This window comes from Esox lucius, chromosome 6 (genome assembly GCF_011004845.1).
Source record: "Esox lucius isolate fEsoLuc1 chromosome 6, fEsoLuc1.pri, whole genome shotgun sequence".
In the NCBI taxonomy this organism is placed as follows: Eukaryota; Metazoa; Chordata; class Actinopteri; order Esociformes; family Esocidae; genus Esox; species Esox lucius.
The window spans coordinates 2169743-2197167 of NC_047574.1; the positions used below are offsets into that span (position 1 = coordinate 2169743).

The 27425-nt window shown below is 42.2% G+C and overlaps 2 protein-coding genes across 3 annotated transcripts in view; both read left to right on the forward strand.

Annotated features, from left to right (window-relative positions):
- The first annotated feature begins 214 nt into the window (after nucleotides 1-214).
- Nucleotides 215-5610, forward strand: plaub (plasminogen activator, urokinase b). The gene is made up of 11 exons (XM_010899498.4): nucleotides 215-472; nucleotides 625-679; nucleotides 803-904; nucleotides 1423-1576; nucleotides 1788-1885; nucleotides 2202-2252; nucleotides 2452-2689; nucleotides 3456-3607; nucleotides 4400-4540; nucleotides 4889-5037; nucleotides 5213-5610. Exons 1-11 carry the CDS (start codon nucleotides 407-409, stop codon nucleotides 5384-5386), a joined length of 1380 nt encoding a protein of 459 aa, XP_010897800.2. The 5' UTR covers nucleotides 215-406; the 3' UTR covers nucleotides 5387-5610.
- Nucleotides 5611-13730: 8120 nt separating this feature from the next.
- The window catches only part of vclb (vinculin b), a 33982-nt gene continuing 20287 nt past the window's right edge, over nucleotides 13731-27425 (forward strand). For both annotated transcript variants that reach the window (XM_010899496.5, XM_010899497.5), the window contains exons 1-2: nucleotides 13731-14121; nucleotides 26916-26986. In XM_010899496.5, coding sequence (XP_010897798.2) covers nucleotides 13954-14121; nucleotides 26916-26986 — 239 coding nt within the window. In that variant the 5' untranslated portion in view covers nucleotides 13731-13953. The remainder of the gene's footprint in view (nucleotides 14122-26915; nucleotides 26987-27425) is intronic.

Below are 27425 nucleotides of genomic sequence, written 5' to 3' on the forward strand. Positions count from 1 at the left end.
CCACTGGTGCCCTTCTAAAGGGTAATGCCACCAAGTGGTTTATTAAACATTTACCAGACCACCCTGTGCTTTATTGTCACTGCAAACTGGTATTACAGGTCTTTGAGAGAAATAAAAAACAATTCAGTATGAATCATCAATGACAATTTAGTTTTCCTGTAAAAATGTATGTCTTTGCATATTTTAAACGTGCCACATAAAATCTGCCCAGCCTGTCTCCGAGCTTCCCCTAACCAATCAAATCCGCTCCTCACACTACATAAGTAGATGTGCCTCCTAGCAGAGACACATTTCCCCTGTTTGAGATTCAAGCACTACTTCTGAGGGACCTTGGCATTCCGGCCTGCAGCATTTAAAAAAGAAAAAATTGCAAGTAGAGCCTACAATATTTTACCGGTAAAGAGAAATGGCAAAGTGTACTTTGTTGCTGATTTTGACAACAGCCATGTCGATGGTGGCACAGACAAAGGCGGTAAGGAGAACTCAAGTGATGTTTGTTTTTTGTTAAGGCATTGGGAGCTCATTTTGCTTAGAAATATTTGCCTGATGCATGTGTTAAAGGGATGGGAAACATAATCCACAGAAAAACAGCATCTGGCTCTAATAACAGATTTGAATTCACAGGGTTCGCTCAGACTGAAAAGACTGACTCTTTTAGATTTTCCCAATCGTGGATCAGGTACATCAAGCTCGATACCGCCAAATATATACCACAACAACATACAAACAATAACATCAAATCCAGTTTGTCTTCACTTTACAGAGTTCCTCACTCTTGCCCTTCATTTGTTTTTGTTCTTAGATGGCTTCTGCCATCATGGTGGTACTCCTGTGTCCTCCTTGTTTGGGAAGTACTTTTTCTGCTTGTGTTCAGCTGGTTACGGTGGCAAGCACTGTGAGCTAGGTAAGCACTGTGAGCTAGGTAAGCACTGGGAGCTGGGTTAGCACTGGGAGCTGGGAAAATACTGGGAGCTAGGTGAGTACTGTGAACTAGGTAAGCACAGTAAGTCAGGTAAGCATTGTGAGCTATGCATTCACTGTGAGCTAGGTAAACGCTGTGGGATAGACATTCACTGTGAGCTAGATAAGCACAGTGAGCTAGGTAAGCACTGTGAGCTAGGCATTCACTGTGAGCTAGGTAAACACAGTGAGCTAGGTAAGCAATGTGAGCTAGGTAAGCATTGTGAGCTATGTATTCACTGTGAGCTAGGTAAACACTGTGAGCTAGGCATTCACTGTTGGCTAGGTAAACACTGTGGGCTAGGCATTCACTGTTTGCTAGGTAAGCACTGTGAGCTAGACATTCACAGTAAGCTAGGTAAGGATCTCAATTGGTTTCTCTCTCACACATTAAAGTCTGTCTGGTGCTTCGAATTGATAAAAATATAAATCTGCCATATTGTGTTTTTAATTTTCCTTTAGATACATCAGCCACCTGCTACACAGGGACAGGGATCTTCTACAGAGGAAAGATGTCTCAGTCAGAGACTGGACGTAGGTGTCTGCAGTGGGACCGACCAACCAGAAAACACCTGACAGAGTCGGATATCAACTCTGGGAGACACAACTACTGCAGGTAGAAAAAGTATTTTATTCAAGATTGCACTCCAGTAAGGCTTTTCTTTGGATCCCAATCTCACAAAAAATATTTTGGTGCTCTATTGTATGTAGGAAATTAGTGCCTGTTTCAAATTTTACCTCAGATGTTCTGTAAGATCCTTAGTGGTTCTTAATCCTACAAGGACATAATCTTTGATTGAAACAAATCTACTGTTCTTTTACCTCAGGAATCTGGAGTACAAATGGCGTCCGTGGTGTTTTGTCCTGAAAGGGGGCAAGAGGGTGCAGGAGTATTGTGACATTCCTCGCTGTGGTTTCCAGACAGGTGTTACTTTTCAGTCAGAACTAATTTCTTTCAAATCATTAATAATGATCAGAATATATGCAATTTAGCAGACACTGTTATTGCATTGACTTACATTCATGTGCGCACGCATTTTTACCTATTGATGGGCTGGGCAAAGCTATGCTCTACTAACTGAGCCATACAGGACCACATTCAGTTTGTTGTTTTTTTAGGGCTCTGGTTGTGAGTTAGTATAACTTTTAACCATACAATGTTATTACAATGATATTACTAGGTTATTACGAGGTCACGCTGTTCAATAACGTAAAATTGTAACACATCCAATATCTTGTAGGTCCACTTGCTGCTGGCCATATATTTGCTGAGCCTATTGTACCAGTAACAGGTGACATCAACTGTTTTTTCTCCCATACAATATGACAGTAATTAGAAATATGCAATGGAACCATCTGAAGCCCTGATTTCATGTTATTTGTGTCAGGTTTTCATTACAATTTCAATGTGCAATTGAGCATCTTAAATCTTTTTTTCAATGTCTTTTCTAACTGGTTTTCATTACAGTTGGTTTGGATTTCCTTTCACAGAGTCACCTCTCATGGAGTCCCATATCACAGAGTCCCCTCTCATGGAAGCCACATGTGGCCAGCGTCTTGGGAAGCAAATGAAGATCGTTGGAGGGACAGTTGCTGCTGTGGAATCCCACCCATGGATTGCAGCCATTTTCTGGAAGGGCAGGCAGAATACTGAGAGGGTGTTCCGATGTGGAGGGAGCCTGATTTCTTCCTGTTGGGTGCTGACTGCTGCCCACTGCTTCCCTGATGGGTAAGAGTCAGTAGTAACATCTGATGGGTAAGAGTCAGTAGTAACATCTGATGGGTAAGAGTCAGTAGGAACATCTGATGGGTAAGAGTCCGTACTGACATCTGATGGGTAAGAGTCAGTAGTAACATCTGATGGGTAAGAGTCAGTACTGACATCTGATGGGTAAGAGTCCGTACTGACATCTGATGGGTAAGAGTCAGTAGTAACATCTGATGGGTAAGAGTCCGTACTGACATCTGATGGGTAAGAGTCAGTACTGACATCTAATGGGTAAGAGTCAGTACTGACATGTGATGGGAAAGAGTCAGTAGTAACATCTGATGGGTAAGAGTCAGTACTGACATCTGATGGGTAAGAGTCAGTACTGACATCTGATGGGAAAGAGTCAGTAGTAACATCTGATGGGTAAGAGTCAGTACTGACATCTGATGGGTAAGAGTCAGTACTGACATCTGATGGGAAAGAGTCAGTACTGACATCTGATGGGAAAGAGTCAGTAGTAACATCTGATGGGAAAGAGTCAGTAATAACATCTGATGGGTAAGAGTCAGTACTGACATCTGATGGGTAAGAGTCAGTACTGACATCTGATGGGTAAGAGTCAGTACTGACATCTGATGGGTAAGAGTCAGTACTGACATCTGACGGTATATTAAGGCCATGCAATTAGTCTGTTAGTACCACCAGTATGTTAATACCACTTTCATCTGTGCTGTAATGTAGAACTGCTACTTCACTCTTGTTGTGTTGTGTCCTTCTTACACAGTTCTAAAACCATGGGCCACAGCCTTTTTGTCACTCTGGGGAAGACTGCCATCAACGAGACCGATGTCACCAAAGAACAGACTTTTCAGGTGGAAGAAGTTATTGTTCACAAAGAGTTCGACAACAGTGAAGGCAATTTCAACAATGACATTGGTATGTTGAGGACAACCACAGTTTTCTTTGCTAAGAGAGTCAGAAAGACGCAGAGGACAATAAACAGCTCAGTTGGGTTTTTAAATATTCCTAATCGGGTCCCAAATCTGTTTCTTCAGTCATTTATTACTTTTTGTCAGAAGTTGTTTTGTCAACTTTGTTCCACAGACAGATCTGTGACACAGTTAGGAATGTTTTTATTAATAATTAATGAACTCCAGTCTCATTGTGGTGAGTCTGTTTGCTGTTTGAGTCTGTTTGCTGTTTGAGTCTGTTTGCTGTTTGAGTCTGTTTGCTGTTTGAGTCTGTTTGCTGTTTGAGTCTGTTTCCTGTTTGAGTCTGTTTCCTGTTTGAGTCTGTTTGCCGTTTTAGTCTGTTTGAGTTTGTTTCAGTCTGTTTGAGTCTGTTTGCTGTTTGAGTCTGTTTGCTGTTTTAGTCTGTTTCAGTTTGTTTCAGTCTGTTTGAGTCTGTTTGCTGTTTGAGTCTGTTTGCTGTTTGAGTCTGTTTGCTGTTTGAGTCTGTTTCCTGTTTGAGTCTGTTTCCTGTTTGAGTCTGTTTGCCGTTTTAGTCTGTTTGAGTTTGTTTCAGTCTGTTTGAGTCTGTTTGCTGTTTGAGTCTGTTTGCTGTTTTAGTCTGTTTCAGTTTGTTTCAGTCTGTTTGAGTCTGTTTGCTGTTTGAGTCTGTTTGAGTCTGTTTGCTGTTTTCATGGTAGAGTTTCAAACTGAGGACCTTGTACCTTGAGACGTGGCTGAATTCTGATTGTGATGTGTTTGTTGGATGTTTCCCATCTAGCTCTCCTGAAGTTACAGCCCATAGATGGCCAGTGTGCTGAGGAGACCGGCTCCGTTCGGACTGTGTGTCTGCCTGCAGCAAACTGGGCCCTGAGGAAGGGTACCTCCTGTGAGATTGCTGGCTACGGAAAAGAGAAGGAGGGTAAGGATGAGCTCCAACACTGGAACCCCTGTTCATGTATCAGAGAAGGGCTTGATATTATCCCTTCCAAATGTCCACTCCTTTCCTCTGGTGAATCTTAGTAGAAGTAGGGAGGATCATCTACCAGAACGCATGGCCAGTTTTCATAAGGCATCTCCGCTTGGATGAATGGTCAGGTCCCCTCTGGCAGTTTGATATCATGTAATATGTAACTTGGAAACAGTTTTTGGAAATGGCCCAAGATGTGCAAAACAATCAGTCAAGATTCCCAATGCTTTTTACCTGAAGAAAATCACTTTATTCACTGTTAAGATCTAACCGATTTGTCATATCTGTCCCCTGTTTAAGGTTTATGGTACAATTCACAATATCTGAGGGAGGCGAAGGTTGCCCTGTTGGCCCGGGATGTGTGCTCAGATAAAGAGTATTATGGAAACATGATCACAGAAAACATGGTCTGTGCTGGGAAACCAGACTGGAGTCAAGATGCGTGCAAAGTATGTTATTGTTTTTAACCCTATCGTAATTCACCCATTGAGTATTTTTGTTCTGTATTTTGTTTGTATAAAATAATGAAAATAAAATAGACTAGTAACAAGGTTATTATGATGCTACAAAAAACAAGTATCGTTTTTTTTTTCATTTTTCACTAAGAGTCTCCTCTCTCCACAGGGGGATTCTGGGGGACCCATGGTGTGTGAGGTTGACAACCGGATGTTCCTCTTTGGAATCGTCAGTTGGGGAGAGGGGTGTTCCCGAGCCTTCCGGCCAGGCGTGTACACAGCAGTGACCAATTACAATGACTGGATAGAAGAGAATACAGGCCTATCGTACGGAGAGCCATGACCTCAGGCTCTATGGACAAATTCATATCCCGTTCAGTCTCTTCCTTCAGACTAAACGGAATTAATAGATATCCTGTTTGGTGTCAAACTTCAGGCTGTATGGAATGAATTCACATCCTGTTAAGACTATATTCAAATATTTTATTGTGTTGTATAGTTGTACATAACAAAATATGTTCTCCGGACATTATGTATCAGTTTTAATAAAATATATTTTTTAATGTAGTTATATTGTTACTTGACATTCAGGAGGTTCGTCCAAGGTTGTATTCAAGTCTGTTTCTACTCTGTTACCAACTCCTTGTTCATCATTATAATGCCAGATATGTTTCATAAAGACTTGGCAAGTGACCCAACACAGACTTGCACTCTGAAGAGACTTACTGACCCTTGACAGTTTGCTATGACGAATCTGGGAAGCTCTTATTCCAGTGACTCACCCAGTGACAGCTTCTGTTATGGTCACCACCCAACCCCCCGTCCAAATCGCATCCAACCCTGACCACCTACACCGCCCACCAGCCATGTTATAGTGATGGATCCAGAGCTTGTCTGGACGAGAGCTTAGCGTTAAACCTCAACTGGTACCGTCAATGCCTTTTTAAGTAGTCAGTTGGGTGGACGGAATTCTTGTTTTGTTAGCAATGCTAACAACGCTAACAACCCTAACAACCCTTACAACCCTTACAACGCTAACAACCCTTACAACGCTAACAAACCTAACAACCCTAACAACCCTTACAACGCTAACAACGCTAACAACCCTTACAACGCTAACAACTCCAACAACCCTAACAACTCTAATAACCCTAACAACGCAAACAACCCTTACAACACTAACAACCTTTACAATGCTAACAACTCTAATAACCCTAACAACGCTAACAACCCTAACAACTGTAACAACGCTAACAACCCTAACAACTGTAACAACCCTAACAACACAAACAACCCTAACAACCCTAACAACTCTAACAACTCTAACAACCCTAACAACTGTAACAACTCTAACAACACTAACAACCCTAACAACCCTAACAACTCTAACAACTCTAACAACTCTAACAACCCTAACAACTGTAACAACCCTTACAACACTAACAACCCTAACAGGTGTGCTGGTTTGTTGGTCCACTATACAAGTATGATTCATCATATCAGTGCACTGTATAGAATAGGTTGCAATTTGGGACAGATAGGTTGCAATTTTTGGGGGGAGACTTTGGTGTTATTAGTGCCTTCAATTTCTCCCAATGTTGTTATAGACTAAAATGTATTTTCCATCAATCTATACACAATATCCCATAATGACAAGGAATGTTTTTTTATTTGTGCCACATTATTGAAAATAGAAGTTGATTGGAGTTCACCTGTGACAAATACAATTAATCTGACATGATTTAGAAATGCACACACGTCCATATATGGTCCTATATTTCACAGTGCATGTCAGTCCAAGGACCTCTCCCTGGAATGTGTCAACACATCGATCTGGGGAACATTATAAAAAATAGCTAAAGCATTGAAGTTTCCAGGATGTGAACCAAGAAATAGACGTTTGGAACCACCAACACTCTTCCTAGAGCTGACCAGTCAGCCAAACTAAGTACCTGGGCAAGAAGAATCCAATAGTCCCAACAGACCCAACTCTAACAGAGATTCATTGTTCCTCTGCAGAGATGGGAGAACCTGCCAGAAAGACAACCATTTCTGCAGCACTCCACCAATCAAGTCTTTGGAGTGGACAATGTTGAAGTGGCTTCTAAACAAGTCTGTTAACGTCTGTGGCCAAGCCAAAGCCCGAACTTGAACCACATTGAACATCTGTAGACCTGTCCATAGTTACTGTGGTGCAACATTGCTTCCCATCCAATCTGACAGAGCTTGAGAGGATGTGAGAAATTGCCCAAATCCAGGTGTGTAAAGCTGGTAGAGGCATAGCCAAGAAGACCTGAAGTCTTCGCTGTCAAAGTTGCTTCTACAAAGTACTGAATAAAATGTCTGAATATTTGTTACAGTGTGGTGAGTTACTGCAAGTGAGATTTAGGATTAGGGGATGAGGAAAATAAATAGCGTGGACCTGAAAAATCTGAAAGACTATCGTGCTTGTATGAATGTGTGTCTAAGTTAGTGGATATAACATGCAGCAAAGGGATTAAAGGAAGCCCTCCTTACAGGAAGCTACTAACAGCTCTGCGACAGCTGGTCGTGACCAACAGGCCTTGCTGTTTTTTGTTTTGATGGCTAGCTATAGGAATTGGTCAGAGAGAGGAAAGTGTGGGAAAGAAGGGGTGTAGAACACATCAGTCATGACAGGAATTAGTAACAGAGCTGTGGTCCCTAAGGTTACGTTAGCTTACAATGACCTCAGTCATTTCCAATTTCAGTCAGAGACTTTGAGATGGAATAAGAAACAAAGCAAAACTAAACTATATTTCAAAGGCGTTCAGCGACACCTACATCCAGTGCCGGCTCTAGGCTTTTGGGGGCCCTAAACAAAATTGAATTTATGGCCCCCTCTCCCCTATCGGTTGGGAGCTCCCTAGCAGTCGGAAGGCCCCTAGCGGTCGGGGGCCCTAAGCAAAATTGAATTTGGGGCGGCCCTGCCTACAGAGAAATAGAATCATATGCTGCCTCTGTCCAGAGTCAGGTAAACAAAAAGGTTATTTGAGTTTTGCAGAGGTCAAACAGCACGTTGTTTTACTAAAACATGGTTGTTTTCCAGTATTCCAATATTGTATTCAAATGTTATTTCATGCATTTCACCACCAGAGGGTGACAGATGTTAAGTTTTGTTAGCATTAAAAGGCCAAAAAACATCACCTGATAGCTTGGTGTTGTGAGGTTCTGTTTTGTTTTTGCTGCTGTTCTTTAACATTGCCTGCCTTTGCTCTGATTGTTTTCACCTGTTTGTTGTTTAGTCCCGTTAGCTCCCTGTTTAGTTTGCCCTATTCTCTAAGCCCTTTGAGCCGTTGAGTTGTTTTCTTTGTGTGTACCTGCCACCATTCTGGGTTTTTACCTGCCACCAGTCTGGGTTTTTGCCTGCCACCAGTCTGGGTTTTTGCCTGCCACCAGTCTGGGTTTTTACCTGCCACCAGTCTGGGTTTTTACCTGCCACCAGTCTGGGTTTTTGCCTGCCACCAGTCTGGGTTTTTGCCTGCCACCAGTCTGGGTTTTTGCCTGCCACCAGTCTTTGTTTTTGCCTGCCTGCTGGTTTCTTGGTTTTTACGTGCCTCAGTTTCATCATCTAACCCAGATAAATACAGAGTTATGGAAACCTAACACCTAGTTACATCTATTTGATCATCTCAAATGTATTTCTGAAACCCCTTTTTACATAAACATTTCTTACAAAGTGCTTATACAGACACACAGATTAAAAACCCTAAGAACAATGCAGATGTTGGCAAAAACAAAGGCAGGAACCTAAGAAGAAACTAAGAGAGGAACCAGGCTCTGAGGGGTGGCCTGTCCTCTTCTGGCTGTGCTGGGTTGAACAGAGATCATGAGTGCATGGAAAGATTGTTCTAGAAGACATACAGATGTTCCTATACTGTAAAAGGTACATGTAATTTTACGGTAATTTACTTTGAAGTTTAAATGTAATTTTCTTTAGTTCACAGTGAATGTACTTTTTTTTTTTTTTTTCAACACAAACCTTAATTTAATATTAGTCTTGTAAAATAACTGGAAAAGTATGTTATGAGGAAACACAAGAATTATCAGTTTTTCCACAGTCTTTGATTTGCTGTTTACAAAAATAAACTGTATAAATAAAGAGTATTTCTTTTTTATTATCCATATCCCAGCATGCTTTGCGGCATTTCATTTTGTTCATGTTTATGTTTGTTGTAATTGATAAGAAGGTGACAGAGCTTTGTTTTTTGTGCCATCTTATTCTTTATGTACAGTGTTATGCTTTGGAAAGGTTTTGGGGATCATGGTCGTGTTTGTTTGCTAACCATAGAAATTAAGACAATTCTGTTTGTTTTGCTTCACTGCTTTATATACAGTTTCATTATTTGTGACAAAGCAGAGCTCTGACCTTGTGCCTGGTGAACCTTGGGACATTGTCAAAATATTAATAACTGATAAATACAAGAAATTTGATAGATTTCTGAAAGCGATAGATGACAGCAACAAAAGGGAGAATTTGGGTGAGAAAATTGGTTCTTGCTGTGAAGTTACAGGCATGGACTTTATTTTAGGTTAATTTCCACATTTCTACAAATTAATAATGTATTTTGTTTTACAATACAAATCTGTTTTTTTGTATTTTTCTGGCTTCCCATCTGCCAGAAATGTACCGAAAACCCTGGAAGGAAACGGGGATGGCCCTAGAAGGAACCCGGGGACGACTCTGAATGGATCCGAGGATGACCCTGGAAGGAACCAGGGATGACCCAGGAAGGAACCTGGGAACACCCAGGAAGGAAGCAGGGACAACCCTGGAAAGGTGTATTGTATTTACAAAACGGCTCTGCTCCCGCCGGCTAAAAAAACATTGTAATTCCTGAATTAGAATTATTAGTTACTGGCAGTGAGGTAATAAGGAACTGAAATATCTGCATGGAGCAATGGAGCAGCAGTCCTGGAGTTCGTGGTGTTGTTCTACAGTGTTGTAGGTGTTGTTCTACGGTGTTGTAGGTGTTGTCCTTGTGGTTGGTGTTGTCCTACAGTGTTGCAGGTGTTGTCCCTGTGGTGTAGGTGTTGTCCTCGTGATGTAGTCCTATGGTGTTGTAGGTGTTGTCCTACAGTGTTGCAGGTGTTGTCCTTGTGGTTGGTGTTGTCCTACAGTGTTGTGGGTGTTGTCCTTGTGGTGTAAGTTTTGTCCTTGTGATGTAGTCCTATGGTGTTGTAGACAGGCTGTGCAGTGTGCTCTTCAACACCATGTATTTTAGATTACATGGAAATGACCACTACATGCTTGCTGTGGAAGTTTACGCCAAAAACATGCCAAAACTCCAAGCTAAATACAGATCCTGAAATATGGTTTAAATTTGTGATTAAAATGCTGTTATATTTTAGGGTCTTTGATTTATCTTTGGTATAAGCAGTGAAACACTCCCCTCGAGCAAGAGAGCAGGGACAGAGCCACCAAACGCTTGAGTGTTTACATGAGGTCTTAAACACAGCAACTTCCTTGATTCTTTCTTTTAAAGACTCTTCCTTTTTAGGAAGTTGGCCGCTGCTTCACGGCCCCCTCCTGGGAATCTGTGGGAATTCCTTCACTGGTGTGGTCGGCCATTGGCTTTCAACCCGTGAATATTGTTAGTTCAGGTTGTAGTGGGGAGTGGAATTCGAGAAATGTGTAATGCTACACATAAGTTGCCAGAAACAAAATAAGTACTTCAAAGCCATACCCAAAACTGGACATGCTTGACTTATGTAACACTTTGCATTAGTAGGAACATTTGTTTAGGGGTGGTTAACTCCAGCACCCCAGGGACTTGATTAGTGTCATTATTCTGCCCAGCTGTATTTCATACATTCCTGAAGATGCGGATTGCATTCTTTGAATAATTAGTTGTTATATTGGAGTTAGATATGAAGCCATGGGTTGGAAATAGAAGGGTAGCAGCGGATCTGGGATATCTGTAGATTAAACTCTACCAATAAACCTGTATTGACAAGATTCTCAACGTCTCTGCCCTTACAATGTAAGTTCCTGTCCTGGCAGCGGATAAGCTCAGCACTGCTTTAGCCCAACTGAAACACATGGGCCTGTTTTGTATAGATTCCAATGAGAGTTAAACCACTCAGGTCTAGTGATTACTGTATGATGTACACAATTGAAACATTCTGTAAATGTCCATTCTTGTCGTTGCCCCTTTCCTCAGTTGTAATACATTTGGTGTAACTATTAACTTGACTAGCTGGCAGGCTGTGCAAGCATGAGGAATATGAAGTTCTGTGATGTGCAAATGTTTAACGTGCAGCTTTGTTTGTTTGTTGGTTAGCTAAGTTTTCTTTCTTTAGTCAATGTTGTTTGGCTAATATGAAGTTTATTACATCTGAGCTTGAATTTATCATGTGTCATAAGTTTTCAAATTGTATTTGTTCTCTGTAGTAGCCAATCCCATAACATTTCTGCTAGACTCCTCTTACAAAATGTACATAGGAAATGAGAATCCTATAGGGTTTTTCAAGTCTAAAAAGTTCCAAAACTAATCCACATGGACTGAATTTGTCATCTCTGTTAAATGGAGCCAAAGTGTGTTGCCTGCTGAAATGTAAAAGTGAAACAAAAACAAACATGATAAAGACACATTCAACACAGAACACTGAACTTAAAACACATAACACTCAGATCTGTGACCAAGCGGATGAAGGACAAAATCAAATGTACCATGATCAGTTATCAGTAACAAATGTATGCACTCACTCTTGCTCTGGATATGAGCATCTGCTCAATTACTTAAATGTAAATGAAGTCTGGACCTTAGGCTCAAGTAATCCGTCCTGGGATTGGAATCAGATAGCAGGCAGACTAGAACACTGGGCCAGATGTTGGAGGTTGCTGGTTCAAATCCCAGAACTGAAACAGTAAAAAAAATTATTCTTGAGTAATTTAAAACCATCTGTAAGTTGTTCTGGAATACAACTTATTCTAAATGACTAAAATGTAAATAGTTGTCTTTAATCAGGCCTTGATGGTAGAGTGTAAGCCACTCCTCAAAAGGTCAAAGGCACCTGACAGCCAACTGAGAGTCCTTTAGGTGCCATCTGGCAAACTCCAAATGTGATGTCATGTGTTTTTAAATGAGGAGTGGCTTCCATCTGACCACCCTACCATAAAGTCCTGGTTGGTGGTATACTGCAGAGATGGTTGTCCTTCTTTCACCCATCTCCAGACAGCAACTCTTGAGCTCTGTCAGAGTGACCATTGGGTCACCTCCCTGACCAAGGCCCTTTTGGTCACCTCCCTGACCAAGGCCCTTTTGGTCACCTCCCTGACCAAGGCCCTTTTGGTCACCTCCCTGACCAAGGCCCTTTTGGTCACCTCCCTGACCAAGGCCCTTTTGGTCACCTCCCTGACCAAGGCCCTTTTGGTCACCTCCCTGACCAAGGCCCTTTTGGTCACCTCCCTGACCAAGGCCCTTTTCCACCGATTCCTCGCTGCGGCTGGGAGATCAGCTCTAGGAAGGCTGTTGGTGATTCCCAACTTCTTCCATTTAAGAATGATGGAGGCCACTGTGTTCTTGGGGACCTTCAATGCTGCAGAAATATTTTGTTAACCTTCCCCTGTACCTAGACACAATCCTGTTTCAGTGCTCTACAGATCATTCCTTTGACATCACAGCTTAGTTTTTGTTCTGAAATGTGGGACCTTGTATCGACAGATGTGTGCCTTTTCAAATCACGTCCAATCAATTGAATTTACCACAGGTGGACTCCAATCAAGTTGTAGAAACACCTCAAGGAGGATCAATGGAAACATGATGTACCTGAGTTCAATTTCACATGTCATAGCAAAGGGCGTTCATACCCATGTTAATGTGATATTTCTGGGTTTTATTTTTAAAAACATTTCCCAAACTTAAAAAAAAAAACTGTTGTCATTATGGGGTATAACGTGTAGATTGGTAAGTGTTGTAATGTAATTAAAAGCAGAAAAGGGCTCTGACTACTTACCGAATGCAAAGCATCATGATATACAGTAATATGCAATTTAGGGGACCTGGTTTTGGCTCGATAGCACCACTTTTACAACCAGTGGCCAAACATCTCGTAATGCATCTTAAACTGCATTTGAAATGAGGTTTAGGTGTTGAGCTTCTGTCATTAGAAATGCCAGTGGTCAGGGTGCAAAACAATTCTTGATATAAGGTTTGCCATGATAATACTGCCATGGTAATGTTTTTTTTCCCCATTACATTCATGTTTCGTTTTATTATGAGTATTGTAAAATGTGAAACCAATGCAGTAAATTATGTCAAACAAAGGAGGTGTGGAAAGAACTGTTAATTTTTTGTTTTTTTAATCAAATTAGTATATTGCTAGTGTAGAATCTTATCAAAGCAAATTTGTTGTTGGGATATTATATTCTTCTTTTTTACTATTGAGATAGACAGAGGTACAGTATAAATCTCCAAACAACTTTGAATTAACAGTAGTGTATGTCCATGTTGGTTGGAATTCTCTCCTCCACTGAAGAGATATAATGCCCTTTTTAGGGCATGAGAATGTATTACGTAATTTGGGGGAGAACTCGCGTCTCTAGCAAACTCTACTACTGGAATACAGGCGGGGCACATCGTGAAAGAGTGACATCCGCCTGTGCCAATCGCTTTGACGGTGACATGCATGCTATTTATCTCATTGGTCTGGGCGCGGCCATTGGATTTATTGAGGTTTAGGTTGCTCACTCATCCCGAGCTGCGGTTGAAGATTCTCTCATAGATGGTTGTGTGGGAAGTAGTTGTGTTCCCAGAGAGTGAAGCTGTCCTGGGGAAAGTGTTGGAGTTACCGTAGACTGCTAAGGACGAGAGGGAGGGAACTTTTGAAACAGCCAAACCGGGCTTGCCTTTTTTCTCTTGGATAGAAGAGCGGACTCAAGTTTTCACCATGCCGGTTTTTCACACAAAGACGATAGAAAGTATCCTAGAGCCGGTGGCTCAGCAGATATCCCATCTGGTGATAATGCACGAGGAAGGTGAGGTGGACGGGAAAGCTATCCCGGATCTCACCGCCCCGGTGGCTGCGGTGCAGGCGGCTGTTAGCAACCTTGTCCGGGTAAGTGAAAAGTCCCAAAGGAATGCACTGACGTCGGGTGGGTTACCTGTCGCTCGCTTCCTGTAGGTTGCAGTATGCAAGCCAGCTTCGATTTAATTTCACTGTAATTCTACGTTCAAAATTACCGCTGCTTATTATTTTTTCGTCCACTTTGTCAGTTGGCAACATTTATTTATTTTAGAGGCATAGATAAAGCCACAATTTATCAAGTTTTGTTGGGAGTCCTTTCACTTGGCCCATAGGAGAGTGACGCCCTTTTCCCCTTGAACATTATGCCCTGCCAAGGGCAACCAAGGGTTAACTGGCATATCCCGACCTGGACACACATTCTCACTTACATTTTTTACCCTGAAACATCAAGTGATCATCCACAGAAGTTTACTTTAACGATTCTTAATAATAATAAAAATAATTTACATGTTGTTTTCTTCTCTTTGAGTAAGGGCAAACCCAGCGTATGAAAGTTATACGCATGTCATTATCATGTACTTCCATATACTATCATATACAGATGGCAGACCGATACGTTGTTGTCTGAACATAGCCTATTCTCAGACATAATGACTAATGGGAGATATAAAAATAACCCAAATATTTTAACCGATTTCCTAATAGTTTTTGCTTTTGCTAAAACTCCCAGAGCAGTTTCAGCTGTGGTTTGGTCTAGAGTGTAAATAGAATCGAAAGAGGTTTGAAGCATTGTGGCAACAGAAGTGGTGTTCCTCAGAACCACTTCACAGCGTAGATGGCTGACTCCGCTCAGTAGAAGGCAACAAGCTATGCCTGCATTCTATGTGCTTATTTGGTAAATGACAGTTTAGAACGGAATCTAATCGCAATATAATGGATTCTTTCCTACCAGCAGTGCAATTAAGTATTAGTGTGTCTTTTTTTTGTCTAAATGTGACCATACTACAGAGGAAATGACCAGTGGACAAATGACTAGTGGCATTTCCTCTTATAGCATGTAGAGACCATAGCTGAGATGATCACTACTAAAGTGAGGAAGGAAAAAAAAACTATCAGGATCCTTACAGCCATTGTGGTTTCAGAAAAGGGAAATTACAATTTAAAATGCATCTTCCAAGTATTGTAGCAGCCCACTGATAACAAGTAGGCTGATCGGGGGGAGGGAACTTGCAGTTGGAGTTAAGGTTGGAGAACTGCACCACAGAAATCTGTCTGTCAAAACAGAAGTCTCTCAATAAATTTGACACTGACAGAGACGGTCAGTCCCGGCTATATCTAGTCATTGCTATTTTGTGCGACTGTGCGGTGAAGCTAAGAGGCCCAAGAATTTGGACGGTTCTGCTGTTGTACGGTCATCTCCCCCCGGGAAAAAAAACATTAAAATGTATCAGCTCAGAGGTCAGAGTTGTGTTCAGTAGTGAAGGAGCATAAATGTGGAGGAGGCCCGTCAGAGTATTTGAGCTTTAGCAAGCGACATGCTTCAATGTGCCAATGAATCAGCTCAGTCCACCGGGTAGTTTCTTCAACTTACTTGGAGCTAGAAATGTTTAATAGGCTTAAATAGTTGAGGAACTTCATTTGCATCCATTTATTTGACAGTGATCCATTTTTACGTGACTTGTCAGTCTTCTGTCAGAATGAGTACGCTTGCGTACGGTTGTCTGCAAACTTCAATTGTTCCCCAGTTGACACCCCCTCAGACTTCCTTCCTCAGTCGATTATTCATCTAGATTATAACAAAAGTACTTTCAAACCACGCTGCATATTCATGATACTAATGTGTGCTGAAAATATTGAAAGTGAAATCGTAGCCATATGGTGGCTCTTTCTTAACAAATGTGCTTCTCTTTACGCACTGAAATGAGACTGTGATGGGTGTTTGCACCAATCAACCGCCCACTTTTGCTCAATCCTGTCCATGTAAGGTTGTGATGTAACAAGCATGTATGTGTTTCTTCAGAGTACCTCTGTGTTGGCCTGGCTGTGGGGGTTTAAACCAGCCTTTCTGTCCTGTGTTGCGCAGGATACTAAAAGACGGATCCTCATTGGACCAGTCTTAATGCGTTGGTGAAATCTGTGCAATCTGATCCCTGCCTGCATTGCCTCGGCTGTGATCGTGCATTTTTGTTGGCTTGCCGACACTGGAACCCACACTCTGGTTGTTTCCTGTTACCCTAGAAACTGCAAGTGCCCCTGTTGCGGTTGTAGTTCTTTTGAAATGAGGCCGTGTGTGTGACCTCCGTTGTATCGCCGTCACAGGCAGTTAAATCGTTCTGGACACTGATTTACTGCTCTTATAGGAACATAAAACCCAGCCGACCCAGGTTGAAATGCCACTCGATGCGTTGTTCGAATGCTCATCGTCTGCTGTAGCTAGCTAGTGGTGCCGTGTGGGCGTGGCTTCTAGTTTGGACAGTTCAGTTCGGCACTTAAGCCGGCATGCTGGATCACGTCTCAGTATGTCATTGTTTCAAATCCCACGCCTCTACCCTGGCCTGGTGACGGGTCTTTCTTAGAGCCAGCGCGCTGTAACTCACCTCCCTGGCCGCTCGAGTCCAATGGCTCTTCCCCAGGACGTTTCCACTGAGGGACTCTGCCAAAGACAAACATTCACCTCATTGTTTCTCCTCCACACAAATACGCGTTTGACAGACCTGTGGAACCATTCCCTCACGTCTGTGTCTTGAACGATGGTCTGCCTTGGTAACCATTCAGAATCCACCGGTCAGTCCAAGGAATCTCTTGAGCTCACAGCCGTGACCTGCTGGATGTCTGAATTCCAGTTTGATTGTTGAATAGTGATTCGGTACCTGTTTAGGTTGTTGGTCTCTTCATCTGACCGTATCGCCTGAGAAAGTGCTCTGGTTTGTTTTGGATTAGGACCTCACTGAGATGTGTGTAGGTCTTTCTGCAAGCCCACTGCTGTTGAGCTTTTAATGGGCCGTCATTGTGATTGTTTACCAGCATGAAAATCCCATTATTCCAGGTGCATGGAGATGAAAAGGTCAGTCTTTGAAATGAGCCAAGATGTTCTCACTGTGAACCCATATAGAGGACACACCTCATCAGCTGTCAAGGTCTGTGGCTCATTTGACTGAAATACTTTGAAGTGGAATCCCATGATCACCACGAACGTGCAACCTCCTCCAAAAACACACTGCTCTTAAAAAGAGATCTGCCCTTGTCTCAGATGACAACTAATCGCAACTTTAATTAAAGCGAGGCTCAGGTGTGGAGCAGGTCTATTGGGGAGCGGGACAAGGTGCTCTTTCTATTTGGTTGTCTGTGGTGTTTGGCTTTTAAAACCAATGATTAGTTTGCCAGCTGGGACTTTCAAGATGGAAGGTGATGTGTCAAATGGATGATTTAGTGACTGCAGTTCCTCTTCAGTCTGTAATGTTTAATATGCCAGTGGTGTCCATTGCTGAAGTCTGTCTTCCCTGTGTAACTGGAGCTCAGTGGAAGGATAAAGCACCATCACAATCAATCCAATTAGGTGTGGCTGACGGGAATTTTAGGAATTTGCAGAGGGCAGGAATTTGTCCCAGAGTGTTCGTGGTGGGGGGTGTGTAATTCTTTAAAACCGGGCTTTATTGGGGCAGGGCTGTCTGAGTTCTGCAGATGAGTGCATGAACAAAAGTGTAGATTATATGCACAATCTGTTCATTAGATCAGTCTTTGAGAACTTGTGTGGATGAATTCAGTATTGATGATGAGTATTGATTGATTTGAATGAATCCCGAAATAAAGATTTTAAATCCCAATATAACCAGTGCTCCTCTGTCTCATATTCAAGCTCACATTAGTTCAGAGAGCTGTGAAGGATGGCCAGAATGCAACAGAATTGAGTAAGCAGTCCTATGTTGCAACAACTACATGTGGGTCTATTGTAGAAGGCCTGCTGTTATGCACTTGAGTTCCTTTATATGCTCTTTGGAACAGGGAGATGGAATGTCTGCAGCAGGTTCAGGGGCTGCATCTGGACTTGGAACTGAATGTGTGGGTCTACAGCCTGGTCTGTTCTGAGACAGAGGCTGATATCAGTATCAGGCACAATGTAACAGACCTCTAGCGAAGACTGAGGTGGAGTCTGAGGCCTCTAAGTGGTGCGAGGCCTTCCTGTGGTCAGTGACGTATTCCTGCTGAATTGATAATGAGCCTGAAGTTCTGAGTCACGTCATTTGTGAAATGACAACTGTGGTGTAAGTTCCATAGAAACCATGATCTGAGGTGAGGGTGTGATTAGTGACTACTTCTCTACCCTGCTAATTAAAAGCATTTTTGCAGTTTAGCAAATCTCATCAGAATCAAGTCTAACTGGGGTTGTTCGTTGTTTCTCGATTGCTTAAAAGCATCGGTCAGTACTGAAAACACAATAACAAAACTCTTCACACAGTGTGGATTACCAACATGCATCGTTGCAAAACAGTTAATCTCACCCCCAAAACTCACTAAAACCACCAAAACGCTTCGTACATGTTCCACCAAAACACTGGCAACAATTCTCACTCAGAAACACACACTGTCCCTCATAACACACTGACCTAAAAAACACTAACAACAGGCATCAGTTCATGCAGTGGGGAGAACAAGTCTTTGATACACTGCCGATTTTTCAGGTTTTCCTAACAGTTTTGAGAACGGTGTGTAAGCATTTGAGAACATGTGCAGTGAATATATTGTTTTGTAGGTGGTTGAGTTTGAATGAGAGAAGAGTTCATTGAATGCATTTTGTGTGAAAGCAATGAGAAATGATTCCCAGTTTGGTTCACATACACTTCTGTTTGGCTGACTGTGGGAAGAGTTTTGTTGCTGTAACTTTTGTAGTGTTTGATGCTTGTAAGCAATCGGGAAAAACCGTAAACAGTTCTTGATTTGTTACCACGTTTAATAATTAGTGTGATTTAATGGTGAAATGAATATGTCTAAGTGAAATGGTTTGAGATCTTAACAAAAGAAAAGGCTTCCTTTCACCTGCTTGTCCAGCTTTCTGGAAATTCACTCATGCTACTTGATCATTTGAATGGAACGTATGCTGATTCCGGGGGTGGGAGGGACGTGTGTGGATCATTGGGATGAGCAGGGATGAACAGTCCTTCCTCCCTGTTCGCTTCATCAAGCAGATCTGCTATGAAGGCAAGGGGAACTAGTGTGTAGTCTGAAAAGGTATGTCAGGAAACCACCAGGATCTTTGTGCTATTTGCGGTACACATCAGCTGTGGTGGCGTTGCCTGTATGCAGTAGCGCCCTGTGTTGCCGTGGCAATGCAGAAGTCATAGGGCGTGCCGGTGTCAACTCAACTGTGCAAAAATATTTGGTTTAAAGGGGCAACTCTGTAACATTTTTAATGTACTACTACCATGAAAACAAGCAGAAATTATCTGCAAATCTGCAGTTAATGTTTTAACTTAATGTTGAAAATAATATCTTTCTACAAATTTAGTGTCTGCTGTATTCCCCATTTAAAAGGTCCTGTTGGTCCATCAGTTTGTGTTGACTTGTAGTCTCCTTACACTTGCTTTAGACACTCAGTTCTGTCCTTCCCACCCTAAAGCACCCTGGACTAGCTAATGCTCTGCCGGTCTTGTTTGATAAGGGAAGACCAGTAGATGACAAGTAATGTTTCAGAGGCAGTATTCTTCACAGTGCTCCTTTAACCACATGTGATGGCAGACGAGGCTCTTGCTGCATACTAAATATTTAACTAATCATCTAGTTGGAAGAAATCAATCAGTTTGCTTCTCAGGCAAACCCTTCATGCACCTTGCATTCTGCCTGCGATCGACAGCCAGCTGGGCACGCCATTTTGAATACTTTCTTTCAATGACGCCACCGGCGCAGGCAGCTGTTAGATGTCGATGAGGACACTCAGACCTGATAGCTCTTCTGGAATGTTACCATGTGAAGAATCAGCCTAGCGTCTGTTTGGGCCAGGCGCCAGATCGGAAAGCCAGTCTCTCCCTCTGCCTGCCCCTGCCCGAGTCCTCCAGGCTTTGAGAGTGGCCTTTCTTCTCTCTGGGTGCATGTCAACAAAGCCCCCTCTGTTCTGACTGGTCCGGCCGCTTTATCTACCCACTTCATGATGTAGTGGTTTCCTCTTCACATCCCAGCTCGGCTCCGCTCTGTTCTGTTGGACGCGGTGTCTCGGACGTCAACTTTTCTACTCCAGGCTGGCCTGCAGAACGAGCCTCCAGAAGTGTAGTATTTGACAGCAATGACAGCCAGTGAAGGGATCAAAATATGAAGTTGAGATATAACTGGAACAACGGTTTTGAAATGATGAGTTACTTAAGAAGGCTGCGTCGGCCTTGACAGGCTTCTGTGGTTTTAGAAATGGGTGTGTTTACTATTTACAAATCAGTCTGTTGGTCACAGAAGCTCTGAATACTGCCACAGTGAACGCCACACCCTTGGGTTGGAAAAGATTGCAGTTATGATTCAGCATTTGGTTGAGCCAGCCTGAATCAACGTTAGACGATGGGGGACGTGAAGCGAGAAACCGAGTGGAGGCCTTGATTCAGGTGGCATGACAAGGACGGTGTTCAACTTGGTTTAGGTGGCAGACAGCGGGCTATTTTTATAGGAAGTTGTTTGGATCAGGGCTGTTGTTGGGAAACAGATGGGAGGAAGGAAGGAATGGGGAGGATCAAGAAGAGTCATGCTTCATAGTTAGGTCTTATTACTCATTGCTTAGTGGAAACGAACAATATACTTTTTGTTTCTATGCATTTTTGGCTGCTGTGCCTTTGCAAGTCCTTTGGTGCATTTAGCCAATAGTTATCTTTCCTATCATTAGTCTTTACTCCGTTCAATCATCTTGCCTGAACTTGCCCTAAACCTGTACAGGATGCCGCTGTGTGGAAATGTTTTAACGGTGACTGAATACTATGATATCATGAATACAAACTGAGCTAATTCCTCAACATGCTATTCCGTACATTGACAGTGTAGAGCCAGGCTTATAATCACTGTCTTCTACCTGGGAGTTACTTTGTATTGTAGCGGTGGCTCAGAGGAGTAGGGTTACGTGTGAAACCAGTCTTCTTATTCGAAATGGAACCCATATGTATGTGTGACCTGGTTTCAATACGACCCCTTTAGCAGGAGATCTGCTAGGTGAGTCATGCTGGACAGAAGGATTCATGGGTGCTATGAGTCGGCTTATTTGGCTCAGTTCCTGTTCCAGAGCTGGTGCGTTTAGCGCAGATATTCAAGTTAAAGTCCATGAAGTGGTCTAGCTTTATGTCGGATTGGGAAATGCATGAGCAAATATGTTTTAAGGTGACGTGAAAACACGGAAGACTTCTGATTGGACAAGAGTGACTCAAAGCGTGCATCAAGAACAAGCTGTTCTGCTGTTAGCCGTACAGTGTCAGAGAAGGGTTTTATGAGACGAGAACGGTGCGTCTTTGCAGGTCTGTCCCAGGAGTCCTTGCATTGAAATGGGTTAATTTCAGTGCCAGTGCATAGGACCAGACTCGTAATTTAAGCGATCGTATTTTCCCAAAACTCCTCTCGGTTTGTACCTATGCACTGGAGTTGAAATCAACTCGTTATGCCCGTGAGAGACCAACAAAGACGCGCTGTTTTTGTAGCCTACAAAAGACAAGGTGCCTTTGTCTGGAGTTACTTTTTGTTTCAGTAAGAACAAACAAAAGTATTAGTATTGCAAACAAAATACTTAATATTGAAAGCAAAACATCAACTAAAAAGTATTGAGATCATATATATTGCGAAAACAAATTCATTGAAAATGAATGCAAGTAAATCTTTGAGAGGGATTTTTTTCTTGATTTCGCGATTGGGGTAAAACTAATGTTTATGGCTGACGTTTTTTTCTGTCCTTTGTTACGTTACTCAGGATTTTACTCTCGTTTTCTTTTTTTGCGGTTGCGAGTTTTTGACACAAATTTTACGGTGGGCGGGTTTAAGAGAGGAAATCCATCTCCATTGGTCAACCTGACTGGGCAACCGCTCCAGTCCGTTTATCTTGTAGGCTTGTTACATTAATAGGTAGACGACATATCGTGCATGAGTGGACAGTTTGTGTGGATACACGTGAAATAAGCGCAAAAGTATGTTGACTAAATAACCTAGCCCGGATATATTTGCCTAATAATTGTTTGTGAGCATTTTTTCATTTTGGATACTAGTTATTTAGGGTTTTATTGTCTGTCTGTTTAGGAGGTCCAGAAGACCTAAACAGGTGGCTGGAGTGGAGGAGAGTGGTGACAGACAGCCGTGGAAGTAATGTTCACATACCACATGTATCTCATCCTCACTGAGTTTCTGTAACAGATGATATAAGTGGCCTAGATATTCCGTTAGTTAAGCCTACATTTACTTGGAGATGTGGAGGTGCCAGAATCGTTGTGGATTGTGTCTAGTTTATCATAGGGGGCATAATATAAAATAATATTAATGTGTTAGTTGTGTCCCAATTCTTCAACCTTTTTCCATAACACTTCCTTGCATTCGTTTTCCAATATAATAGGTCCTTCCTGTAAGACCTATTATCGGGTATATCCCTCAGTCCCTCCTGTCACTGATTAAACACATATCTTTTTATACATTAGGAGGATGCAGGAACACACCTTGGAGAAGAAATGGCCAAATTGGATGTGTGCTCTCTCAACCCCCTCTATGTCTAGTCCAGTAGTTAAAGTAAGAAGTGATGTACAAGCCACATGGTAGAGATAACATCTATTATATTTATTCATATCCTTCCCCAATGACACAAGTTTCTTTAAGGGGGTTGGTGATCTACAGTTGGACTGAAATAACTGTAGTTATTTTGGGAGGGAAAAACACCACCACTTTTTTATTTGCTTCATACCAGACATTGTGAATCTATTTGGTATTCAAACACTCAGAAAACTATCAGACGTGAGTGGGACAGTCAAATAACACCATTGCTATGTGCAGGCAACCCCAGCAAATTCTCCATCCGATACCTTCCTGTATTTGAGATGCTGCTTGACAAGCTGCCCTCCATCAGTCAGGTGAAGATGCTCTCGTATGTGAAGAAGCGAGGGCTAGATGTGAAGAAGCGAGGGCTAGATGTGAAGCAGCGAGGGCTAGATGTGAAGCAGCGAGGGCTAGATGTGAAGCAGCGAGGGCTAGATGTGAAGCAGCGAGGGCTAGATGTGAAGCAGCGAGGGCTAGATGTGAAGCAGCGAGGGCTAGATGTGAAGCAGCGAGGGCTAGATGTGAAGCAGCGAGGGCTAGATGTGAAGCAGCGAGGGCTAGATGTGAAGCAGCGAGGGCTAGATGTGAAGCAGCGAGGGCTAGATGTGAAGCAGCGAGGGCTAGATTGGCAGCAAAATGGCAAAAACAAATGTGTTGCCGTGAGCCCTCTTTTTCAAATGGTCTGTATTACTACATTCAGAGAGGGATTGTATGAATGCATACTTTGGTTTAGGATTATGAGTTGTGTCCTGATTCATTACTAGGTCAACATGTGTACTAGTTTTGATGGACAGCAAATGGACATCTGTTCCTGTGTTATGACAAGTCATTCAATTACTCAATATGACAAAAATTGCGACATGCTGTTCATGTGAACAGAGAGAGTGTTAGTTTTACCACATGTGGCGCAATGGCTGTGGAAAAACTCATCAGCTGGCGGAACTTTGTTTCCAATGTTATGACGTATAGTATAGTATATTGCTAACTGTATTGATGAGGAAGGGGTGGGCAGAATTATCAATTATCACTGAACTGTGTCGAATGGACAGTCCCTTTGTTTACAATACCCTAGTAACAAGTAAAGTAAGGTTTGCTGCAAATGTAACTACTATACAGATTTTTTCTGCTGTTACGTTTCTTCCAATATAATGTTTTTTTTTTTTATTGCTGCTGCCTATTTTGGCAAGGATGCTCCTTAAAAACAGATTATTTTTTTATCTCAATGAGCCTTTCCTGGTTAAATACACAAGTGCTGGAAACTATTATTGAGGAAGCCAATTTGAACCCTGTAGACTTTTTCTTGAACACAAGGACTGTGTTACCTGTAGGAAAGTCTCAATCATCGATCTCCAGGTACACTGTAGGAATAACCTTCTGTGTGTGAATATAACATGAATAATGAGTTTCAGTGTAAAATCAATCAATCAACTAATAAAGCACTGTTATTTCAAGACTCTATATGCCCATGTTTTGTAAGCTGTTTTACCACAGATTTACTTTGTGAATGTTGTCTGCTGTGCCTCTTAAAATTGTATAACTAAAATTAATACATACTGGCCGTACTGCATAGCTATGTTTACATTATGATTTTAGGTTAGTTCTGTTCCACAGCTAACTAGCTAAATTATATCCCACTGTCATTTGTATGTATCAGCTTTCTAGCCAGCTTCATCTTAGCCTGTTAGATATCTAACATAGGTGCACAAGATGATTTTTCAGTGAATACGATCAACATGTCTCGGTCTTATCGGGCATGAAGTATAAACATTTGATAAAGGAAATCTGCCATCATGCAGTGTTAAACATAAAAACAGAATAATCAAGATCATTCATGTAAGTAAGGCATAGGAGACATCCCTGTCTAACCCTAACCCATTTAAAATGAGGGAATCCTGAATACTGACTATTTCAGTGACCAGATGTAGCTGCAAACAAAGGGAGTCTACACCTATCAGCAATAACATTATGACCACCTGCCTAATATTGTGTAGGTCCCCCTTTTGCCACCAAAACAGCCCTGACCCGTCAAGGCATGGACTCCACTAGACCTCTGAAGGTGTGCTGTGGTCTCTGGCACCCAAGACATTAGCAGCAGATCCTTTAAGTCCTGTATGTTGTGAGGTGTCAAAAGTTGCTCAATTCCTTATGCTTGCCCATTTTTCCTGCTTCCAACACATCAACTTTGAGGACAGAATGTTCACTTGCTGCCTAATATATCCCACCCACTGAGAGATGCCATGATTACGAGATTATAAGTGTTATTCACGTCACCTGTCAGTGGTCATAATGTTATGGCTGATGGGTGTATGAGTGTTATTCACGTCACCTGTCAGTGGTCATAATGTTATGGCTGATGGGTGTATCAGCGTTATTCACTTCACCTGTCAGTGGTCATAATGTTATGGCTGATGGGTGTATCAGTGTTATTCACTTCACCTGTCAGTGGTCATCACAGGCTGATGGGTTACTTCAGGGGTACACAGTTTAGGTCAAAAATCAGCAGATGACCCTGTTACTGAAAAAGGCTGAGAATCAGCAGACAAATCAATGTCATTCTGATTCTGAGGGAGACCTACTGTTTGGATCAGTCTTATGTTTCTTACAGCCAACAGCATTAAATGTACAGTGTCTAATAAAGTCCAGTACCAAGACAGCGTTCTGGTCGTCGCTACTAGCAACAAACAACTACAAAGAAACTCCTGAAGGATACTGTTCTTGCTATTCAGAGTTCACAGCCATTTCTGAAAAAGCGATGTGGTCAACACCCCTCCCATTCATTCATTGGTCCTGTGAGAGTGAGTTGAGTATGTTCATAAATTAAGCAACAAGGCAGTTGTCAGGCTAAAAGGGGAGCAACTGTAAGCTGGCGGATAACATACACCACCCTGGCAATCCTCCCTGACCGGCTCTGAACCAATGCCAAAAACAACCATGCAGCGTTCCAGGGGGTCTCCACGGCCATTAGAGTAAAGGTTAAGGGAGCAGGAAATCCCGTTTAGATGTGCGACGCCAGAACAGGACCAAAAGGTGGCCCGCACCAAGGTCCCATTAATTTGTCTCCCTGATTTGAAAACAGCCACTGTTGCTCATGGCGCATTTCCACTGCATGGTACCACCTCGTCTCGCTGCGACTCAACTCACTTTGGGAGCTTTTCTACCGCATAGTACCAGCTCGACTCGGCTCTACACGCCTCGCCTCGTTTTCCACTGCAGATACAGTGGATATAAAAAGTCTACACACCCCTGTTAAAATGTCAGGTTTTTGTGATGTAAAAGAATGAGACAAATATAAATAATGTCCGAAATGTTTCCATTTAATGTGACCTATAATGTGAAGAACTGAATTGAAAAACCAACAAATCTTTGAGGGGGAACATTTTTAAATAAAGACCTTACAATAACCTGGTTCATAAGTGTGCACACCCTCTTATAACTGGGAATGTGGCTGTGTTCAGAATTAACCAATCACATTCAAACTCATGTTAAATAGAAGTCATTACGCACCTGCCATCATTTAAAGAGACTCCGATTAATCACAAATACATTTCTGCAAATATTTTTTCTTAATAATGTAATTGCGTTATTGGGAGTTTTTGACACAAATTTCACAGTGGGTGGGTTTAGGAGAGGTAATGCATCTCCATTGCCTGACCGGGCAAATTCAACAGCTCCAGTTCATTTTCACTTAAGGCTTGTTACATTAGCCTGTTACAAGTAGACATGCTATAGTGTATTGAACTTTAATTTGGGTTTCTGCAAGTAAAAAATATACACCCAATCATGCTTTCTTATACAAATTGCTAGTCGTTTATTTGTTACTCTATGCATACTATGAAATTGCTTTATCAAATTCATGGAGACCCGCTGTCTCTTAAGTAAATTAATACTTTGTCCAGGATAAGGCCTTTGAGTCCAGGAACTGATGTAAACAAACATTGCATAGTAAAACCTGAATATATGACGTTTGGCAGACATTTCTTTTAAAAGCAGTTTACTGTTTACATGCGTTCTGCATCGGGGGGGCCTCAGCGGGAATCAAACCCGTGGCAACGGTCTGCAGACTGAGGTACTCTGAACCACACAGGCATTCTTCATGTGGACTAATGTGTTCTCTTTGTGTTCTTGTTTTGTTGTAGGTGGGTAAAGACACTGTCCAGACAACTGAAGACCAGATAATGAAGAGAGACATGCCTCCAGCTTTCATCAAGTAAGTAGACCAAGGACGCACAACTCTTAGAACCGGCCATGGCTAACCCTTTCTCTAACTCCGTTTTTGAAGTGGGATTACCTTATGTACCCGACCGGAACCGTCGTTCCCTTATGTACCCGACCGGAACCGTCGTTCCCTTATGTACCCGACCGGAACCGTCGTTCCCTTATGTACCCGACTATTAAATTATCCTATCCAGTTACGACGTTATAGATTATCTTTTTTGAGAACTTTTCTTCCCATCTACTGTCTCTTTGGATTGCTTGCATTGTCTAATGCTCTCTCTTTCTCCCACTCTCGCTATCTTTATCTCTCTATATCTGTCAGTCTTTTTATTTGTCAGTCTCTCTGTCTCTGCTGCAGACATAATGTCTGCTTTTAGAACCTAGGCCTGCAGGCCAAGGTCAGGTATGGTATGTTAAGTGCCTCAGAGACA